Source organism: Odontesthes bonariensis, chromosome 11, assembly GCF_027942865.1.
Source record: "Odontesthes bonariensis isolate fOdoBon6 chromosome 11, fOdoBon6.hap1, whole genome shotgun sequence".
NCBI lineage: Eukaryota > Metazoa > Chordata > Actinopteri > Atheriniformes > Atherinopsidae > Odontesthes > Odontesthes bonariensis.
In genome coordinates, this window is record NC_134516.1 from 31,626,091 (window position 1) to 31,635,340 (window position 9,250).

Consider the following 9,250-nt stretch of genomic DNA (forward strand, 5'->3'; position numbering starts at 1 on the left):
CATTCCTTTCTTTCTATAGAAGGAGTGTCGCTGCTCTCTCTTTACACCACTCTGCTCGGCACATCTCGGAACATCACTACAGGAAGCTGCTGGTAAGGCCAGAAAATAATACATGTTGCGGTCAAACATTTGCAGAAAAGTCTTCAAACTGCTCTGTGTCGTTGGTTTGATTCCTGCTGCTGGACACGGGCAGTCAGAACATGTACCAGCGAGTAAAAAAGTTCAAATAACCTGGCTGATATCCATAGTTAGCATGCCATGCTAATGCAAATACTAATGCTCTGCAAACCGTTGTACTCAAAGCTGTGCACAATACCAGAAACCCAGCCTCAGCTATAGATTTCAATAAGCCGGCCAGATGGCCAAACAAAATGGAGCTTTATCCTTTTAGCTGTGTGTGAAACATACTTCTGGGCCCTTTTCTTCCTCTTTTCTAACCTTTTGGGGCACTTTTTGACCATCCTGTCACATTTCCCACTAAAGCTGCAGTTTTCTAAACTTCTTTCTGTAGTTTTGCTGAAATCTTTTGTGATTTAAAAAGTTTGATCAATGTAAATTTTAGAATTGTTCTTTCCAGACTTATCTGAGCATCATTTGGCTTTTTGATAAAACTGTGGAGCGAAAACATGTGATTTAATGTGTTTAATGTACACACTATGCCATATTTCATGATTAGATCTTAAAATGGGACTTAATTATGCTCAATATAAATACTTTAATTACATTAAGAGTCAGGGCCGTCACTAGGTTTGAGAGACAGGGGTGGCTCAGCCTCCACAGGAAAGATATTGCGCGCGCGGAAATTTTTTCAGTGCACCTGCTAAGGCTTTGTCTATCAATTCGTTATTTTAAGAGCATCATACCTTGGGGAAACACTTCCCACCATTTCTATTCTATTTAAAAATAGCTTTCTTTATTTAATTGCTCGCTAATACTACTTCACCAGCTAAACTACACCACCTAAAATGTGCTAAATTACAAAGAATAAACAATGGTAGGTGCCATGCATTGCTGCGTAAGGGCAGGTGGTTCTCATTTTACAGAAGACTGTTCTCTAACCACCAGACTCACCAACATCTTCATAAACCAGGCCATCAGCATGGTGAACTCCCCCCGCCCCTCTTTCACCTTTCCCATCTCCCCCAACATCATCGCAAAGAAAGATATCCTTGATACTTTTTCACATTAGTCTGAAAAAGTTTTAATGCAAATAACAAAGGAAGCATTATTAAGTACAATGTATTAATCAAAACACAAATCAACAGTATATGAAACTTACAACTTATAACTATAGTCAACCCAAGGAAGCACTGCCGCAGCATGCGGTGCTACACTAGCAGACTGGGAGCTTCTTTCCACAAGCCATCAGACTCACAAACACTGAAAAAACATATTACATATCCTTACATATTACATATCCTTACATATTGTATCTACAATACTGAACATAATCTATGACCACTGATTGTACTTTCTGATGCTGTGTGTGTGTGTGTATTTATTGTCTAGTATGTAAATTACTCCCCCCATCAACCTGGCGGGTCAGGAGACTGGTCATACGCAATTTCAAACTTGAACTACAACAACTTCAACAACTTAAGCTTAACTTCCTGTTTACTTTGTTAGGAGGAATAATCAACGAGTGTCTTCTCTGTCTCTTAGTGGCAAAACGGTCAATTATTTTGCCGTCATTGACCTGACTGACTATGCCATTTTCAATGGCCATGACTGCAAGGTTATGAAGCCTTTTTTGCCCCATTGTTTTACGTAGCCAAGTGTGCAGTCGGCGCAGAGCACTAAAGGACCTCTCACATGAGCAGCTACTTACAGGCACAGTCAGAGCAACTTGGAGGACTTCTTTCAGTGAGGGGAACATGTCTGCGCTGAAGAGATTGTTAGCTAGCATATCTTGGGGTGTATACCCAGCATCTGCTTTGCGAGCAAGAAAGTTTCTGGACACAAGGACCTCCTCTGTTTTCAAGACAATGTTATAGTGCCCAACAAGCTCTTTCAAATTCACTTCATTCAAGAAGTTGTCAGATTTAGGGCTTCATGCCTGTATTCCTTTAAGGAGCCCTGCATCTACACTGGCAAACCTTTGTTCAAGTTCACCAACCATCCTATCCAAACAGGGGAAAAGCAAATCTCTTTTAAAGACCACAGAGTTCACTAATTCAGTGCGCAATCCAACAGTTGTGTCACACACAAAATCTTCCATCCTTCTCTGTTTCTGCCTTTTCTTGGCATGTGGTTCTGGAATGTCATGTGTGAGGCACAGAGCCTTGGTTCTCTCGAACATTTCTGTTGCAAATGCATCAGTGCGTTTACCTTTAAGAGTGTCGCACACAGCATCTTTTCCAATCAGTGCTTCAGCCAGGTCTAATGTCTCCTTCTGAAGGAGTTTGTGGCGGCCTTCAGTGATGGACAGAAGTGTCTGAAACATCAGCAAAGCATAGATAGTCGAGAACCTTGCTAGCTTTGCTTTGATACCGGTGGCCATGGGAGACCCGGTGGCTGACAGGCACTCAAATATGGCAGATAAGGTCTCAAGCACAGCATTGATCGACTGAAGCCGACATGCCCAACGAGTGTTGGAAAGTTGGACTAGTTCCACTGCCAAACCAAGCTTCAGCTGAGCATGTTTGAATGTGTGGTGATGTACAAGGGAGGTGGTGAAAAAAGAGTAAAGAGACTCCAACAAATCAAACAGCTCCACAGCCTCTGAAACAGCCCTGCAGGTGTGGCACAACACTAGATTGAGCTGATGTGCATAGCAGTGTATATAGATAGCCTCAGGATGAAGCCCTCTAAATCGTGCCTGCACGGCTCCCGTGGGTCCACTCATGACGGCGGCACCGTCATACGTCTGCGCCACACACTTCACATCAGCAATGCCATTGGTTTGGAGCTGCTCTTGTAGCTTGTCTGCAATAGACTGTGCATCAAATGACATCAGCTCTGCAAGTGCCAGAAAATGCTCCTTTACCTGCTTCTGACACATATCTAACACAAACAGCCAGCTGCTCTGACCGACCATCTCTTGCCTCATCCGCCATGATGGCATACATTTTAGAGCGTGTGATCTCAGACACAATGACACTTGTCACTTCCTGAGCACAACACTCAATCATCTCATTCTGAGAGACTGGTGAGATGTATGTGGAATTTGATGGAGGAATATGGTTTTGCAAGAATGGATCAAACTTCCTAAGAAGACCCATGCAAGCCAGAAAGTTGCCTCTGTGCTCTCAACACTTTCATCATCCCCACGAAAGGGTAGTCCCTGGGCCCCTAACATTGAGGTGACAGCAACAATTCTCTTCAGATACTCCCTTCTAGCCGCTATCTCATTTGCCTCTGCAGACATCATCATTTGCACCACATCTCCCTGCTGGGTAGTTGCCTGGTACCCCCTCCATGCAACAACACTGTCCTTATGGGACTGTGCCAAGTCATGTTTACTGAAGACGGCCAAAGCTTTTTTCCAATGTCTGCAACCACTGCTAACCAAAGCGTCATGTTTAATGTTTTTTCCAAACACTCTACATGGGAAGCAGAATACAGCATTCCGGCTAACTGAATACTCTAACCAATGGTACTTAGCAAACCAGCTGTGGTTAAATGCCCTTTTCTGTGCACCAAAGCTGTCCTGTGGATAGCTATTCAGCTTCACCTGTCTGGGACCTGTGTCTTTATCACCTAAATCAGAAAGGGGAGCAGCAGCTTCTTGATCATTTTCTTCCTCGTTGCCTGCTTGTTCACCTTCTGCCTCTCTCTCAGATTCCTCTCTGTCTCCCTGCAGATCTATTTGCTCGACCTCCTCTGAATCTGGACTCCCTTCCTGACTCTCGTCCACAGTCTTTCTTTCTGCCCCACCCTTCATGGAGTTCAAAAACAAAAACATGGTTAAACCCTGAAATTAATTTTATATCTGATCATATCAATATAATGTATGCCGTCGTATTTTTCCGAAACTACAGCATAGGGAAGGGAAGTAAGTATATGGCTGTTAAATTAAATGATGTTCTAATAATTAAGTTCATATTTTGTTGGCATAGGTCAATTTCCACATCTGTGTAAAGTTGGCCAGAATAAGGTCAAGACACTCTAAGAGGAAAAACGCCTAAGTTGAGTTTGGGATACATTGCACCAAGGGCGAAACCATAGTGTAAATATTTAAAGTGAATTTTGTACAATTTTCATATAGGTCTATTGATAAAGATGTGCTTGTCTAGAACATAGTTTTAAGCAATGCAGTATAATGACCAAAACGTGAGCAAGTATGCAGACATTCAACTTTATTTGCACATATGCACTAGGCCATGGCTGCCACTCTCATGACTAACATTATCCATTAACCTCACCTGTGAATTTCCAGCCTCTGTCTCTGCTTGTCTTCCTCCCTCTCCAACTGTGGGTTCTCCTCCACTACCACCCCCATCCTCTCCCTCAGCCTCTGCTCCTCTATCTCTTCCTGCCTCTTTTCCTCTACCTCCTCTGTCCTCACCTCCAGCCTCTCTGCTGTCCGTCACCTTAGTAAAATATGTTGATGCATGGCATACAAACAGATTAGGGATAGAATTTCATGCTAAGTTAAGTTAGGTTACCCTAGGCAACTTATTCTTTGGTGTGACAAATAACAGTAGTAGCATTAATTGATTGTATTTAAATGCAAGAATATTTCTAAAGGGAAAACAACAACAAAACTCTGGCTAGCAGAAAGGCCAAATGGCTAGTGACGCGGGAAAACCACTAGCCACAGTGACCAGTGGGCAAAAAAGTTAACGTCAAGTCTGGCTTCAGATACTGAGATGCTGAACACGATTTAATAAACTACTATGGCTCTTAAAACAAAAAAAACAAACAAAAAAGTAAATGGTAACTTAGTGGCCACAACGTTCTGAAACTTTAACTTGAGGAATGAGTTGCACAATGCTGTGGCCAATTTACATCGTTGTTTGTTGCTCTTTACTGACCTCCATCGAGACCTCATCCTCTCCTCCTTCTCTCCTATCCTCCTCCTCTGCTGTGCCCTCTTGATCCTTACTTGGTTTTACTTTCTTAAAAAAATCTTCGTATATCCATCTTGCCAACGAAGAGACAGACAGTTTATACTTCCATGCCAAAACTAATGCTAGTACAACATCGTGTTGTCCCGCTAAGTTTGTTCACCATGGTAACGTACGTGCCTAATTTATTGTTGAAATGGACAAGCTACAAATTCCTCACTTCACGTAGCTCAATATACCCCAGGTAAAGTTAAGCAAATGAAATCCGCTGACATCAAATTGTAAACTCACCGTGTGTATCTTCAAAGGACGCGCTGCTGCGGTGCTTGCTAGAAGAACTATCCAACAACATGGTCCAACTGATGCACGCGTACCACGTGACGTGAGACGCTGGACGCAGAGCCAATGAGGAATATGAGGCCTAACGATATTAATAATTGCATTAAACGATAAATTAGTAAACAGGAACTTGTGTTCAGATTAACTTGCCTGCTTGGTGCCTCGTATTCAGTGCTTTACTGCCTTAGTTTTAAAAAAAATAAAATAAAAAAATAATATATATAAATAAATTTAAAAATTGCAAAATAATTATAGGATGGCTAAAACCTATTTTAGGGTGGCTTCAGCCACCCTAAAATAGGTCTGTCAACATCCCTGTTAAGAGTTTAAGTTGTGTGAAGAGGAGTCATAGCATTATTTTAAAGACTTGACTGACCAGATGATAAAAAGGTTGTACACATCTTTACTCATAAAGTCCACCTGCCCACATCTGGAGCTAAAATGATCTTTATTAGGAGGATCTGTGCAACTTTTAGGAGCTGATACTCTAATCTGACCACAACAAAAGATCACTTTTACTCTTCTACTGGACACATAAGTTTACCAGTTAAGATCATTTCAGAATCTAAATAAAGGAGATTGTAGGTTATTTGGGTTGAAAAACATTTCAGCGTTTTACGGGTCTGAGAGTTTCCTTCATCTCAAACTTTAGCTTTCACTAAAGCAGCTTTCTGGAATGAATTGCTGGACGAGCACTTCTGATGCCAGAAAAACACTCCTTTATATTTAAAGGACGGCCTCAGAAAGGTCCACTTCATGTTGTTCTTCAGAGCGTCTCAGATCAGTCAGACAGCTCCTGCTGACGTGCTGTCCGCCACACAGAACCAGATGATTCCCCCACTGAACCATCACATCTTCTCAGTTTCAGGCCTCAGTCCAGACTGAAGCTCCCTGAGAACTGAACTGTTCAAAGATGGGCTTCAGAGTGTAAATGTGACGAATCTGAGATTACTCTGTGTTACTTTCCTGGATCCCTGACAGCTTCTGGAAATGAGAACACATTTAGAAACGGAGACAATCTGAACCTCAGTCTTTGGGATGATATTGGGACCCTTTCCTCAAACAGGATCATTGTCTTAATGTAGTAAAATGATTTATATTGATGGTGTTCCACTGACTCAGATGAGATTTATGGGATATTGCACACAGTGGGTGTTGGTCTACAGAGTTATTAATAAATTTTTTTCTGAATTTGATCAAAAAGCTACAAATATTTTGAACTGTGACCTTAGTGGGTCTTTAAAGAAGCATTTTAAAGTTCACAGGGATTTAAATAAAAAGCACAGTAATGAGTTTAATGGAATGTGACTGGATGGTTAAAAACTGTGCAGAAAGGTTATCCAGAGAAGAAGAAAAGTGGGTGTGGTTTAACACGCTGCACGCCACAGCTGGATCTTATTGTGTGTACTGACAGTTTCAGACAGAGTCCATCAGTCGGAGGACCAGGACCAGAATGGAGCAGCAGAACCAGGATCCAAACCCCTCCACCAGGAACAGAGCCGGCTCCTCCTCCGGTTCCACCGGGCCACAGGTCAGTGTGGAGGACGCTAAAGACACGAGGACGAGTGTTGGGGCTCCGTGTATCCTCTGCTCATTCTGCTTTTCCATCTGATGTGGAAAAAGTGTCAAAGTTTGAGTTTTTCCTGGTTAAAAACCGCAAAGTGTTTCCTGGTTTCATCTCCTCTCTCTGAGCTCAACATGTGCTGCAGGCTGAATGATCTGCTGGAAGAAAATCAGTGGGCAGAATGTTGTGGTGGGACGTTTTCTGTCTCTCAGTCTGCAGATTTGAGAGGTTCAGGAGCTAATCTTCAGTATTTGTGTTTAAAGTCTCTGGGTTACATGAATTGAACCTGGTGGTGGTAATACTTCTGGGTCTTTAATGGTTGGATGACAGGTTTGTAGAGCTCTCTACTTCAGTTTAAAGAGTTGTTGTAGAGAGAAACGAAGGTTGAGTGAAAACAGACCATGTTTCCCTGATGGTTGTTGAGCTGAATGGCTGCAGACCTCTGGGTTGGACGCTGGAACAAAGGGTTAGTGTTAGAATGTCAGGTATTACCACCACTGTTACTTTTATTCATTTAAACCAGTGGTCATCAACATGTTTAAGTGAACAACTTGGACAAGACTGCTTCCTTCTATCGTTTAGAAATATTGTAGCAAGAAAAGTTCCCTTTTCAGAATTTAATCAAGACAAAAAATAATTAGTCAAAGAGCAAGTTTACTGTTTAAAAACTTAAATGTGTGCAGAACACATCAGAGCACAGTGCTGATAGCTGAGGGCACTTATAAACTCACCCTCAGTGTTCATGTTTGATATGAGATATTGAGACCTGTGTGGCTCTGTCTGCCGAGGTCCAGTTAGAATATGTTGGTTAGCGTCGGTTAGCTTGGAGAAATCGTTTGTGTGAACTTCAAAAGAATCTAAATCTTCTTCCTCTCTGTCATTGCAGAAACGTATAGTCCAAGAGGGATCCAGATGGCACTGCTGTAAGCACTGTGGAAAAGTTTTGAAAAGTTCATCACATCTGAGGTATCATCAGAAGCTTCATACTGGAGAGAAACCTTACAGCTGTGGTCAGTGTGGGGCAGCTTTCACTCAATTATCTACTCTAAAGACACACCAACGTATTCATACAGGAGAAAAACCTTACGGCTGTGGTCAGTGTGGGGCAGCTTTCACTCAATTATCTACTCTAAAGAAACACCAACTTATTCACACAGGAGAGAAACCTTACAGCTGTGGTCAGTGTGGGACAGCTTTTACTACACTAGCTGGTCTAAGGCAACACCAACATATTCACACAGGAGAGAAACCATACAGCTGTGGTCAGTGTGGGGCAGCTTTCACTGCACTATCTAGTCTAAAGAGACACCAAAGTATTCACACAGGAGAGAAACCATGCAGCTGTGGTCAGTGTGGGGCAGCTTTCACTAGATTATCTCATCTAAAGACGCACCAACGTATTCACACAGGAGAGAAACCATACAGCTGTGGTCAGTGTGGGGCAGCTTTCACTACATTAGGTGGTCTAAGGCAACACCAATATATTCACACAGGAGATAAACCATACAGCTGTGGTCAGTGTGGGGCAGCTTTCACTGCATTATCTAGTCTAAAGAGACACCAAAGTATTCACACTGGAGAGAAACCATACAGCTGTGGTCAGTGTGGGGCAGCTTTCACTACATTAGGTGGTCTAAGGCAACACCAATATATTCACACAGGAGATAAACCCTACAGCTGTGGTCAGTGTGGGGCAGCTTTCACTGCATTATCTAGTCTAAAGAGACACCAAAGTATTCACACTGGAGAGAAACCATACAGCTGTGGTCAGTGTGGAAATGCTTTCACTCAATCATCTAGTCTAAAGAGACACCAACATATTCACACAGGAGAGAAATCTTACAGCTGTGATCAGTGTGTAGCAGTTTTCAGTGCATTATCTAGTTTAAAGAGACACCAACGTACTCACACTGCGGATAAATGATTGGTTTTAATCAACAACATATTTTACGTTCGATAAGGAACATTCACCTGGGACCAGCAACAGGAACTACCGTTGTTCAGATTAAAAATCTTGTTTGTGGACCTTTGTTCTGAATGTTCTGTGGGTAGCACATGATTGAAAGTGCTTTATAATTTTTTAGGATTGTTTTAACTGTGGACAGATCTTCCACAATTCAAGACAAACGTGGCATCAGATGTGAGTTGATGGACGGAACAAAATGCAATCTGTTTGAAAGTAGAAACGTGTTTTATTCTGTTATACTGAACATATATGCTTTGTTAAGTTCAGATTCACAAGTAGCACCAGCCGTGGGTATTTATGTAACCATACAACATCTGTAGAAGCAATATATCACTTCAGTTTGATGTAAAGTCTAGCTTTACACTCGTCTGT

At 42.1% G+C, this 9,250-nt stretch overlaps 1 protein-coding gene across 1 annotated transcript; it reads left to right on the forward strand.

Moving 5' to 3' along the window:
* Positions 1–6,799: 6,799 nt before the first annotated feature.
* LOC142391907 (uncharacterized) lies at positions 6,800–8,882 on the forward strand. Its single transcript, XM_075478091.1, has 2 exons — positions 6,800–6,879; positions 7,799–8,882. Exons 1-2 carry the CDS (start codon positions 6,802–6,804, stop codon positions 8,834–8,836), a joined length of 1,116 nt encoding a protein of 371 aa, XP_075334206.1. The 5' UTR covers positions 6,800–6,801; the 3' UTR covers positions 8,837–8,882.
* The last annotated feature ends 368 nt before the right edge of the window (positions 8,883–9,250 follow it).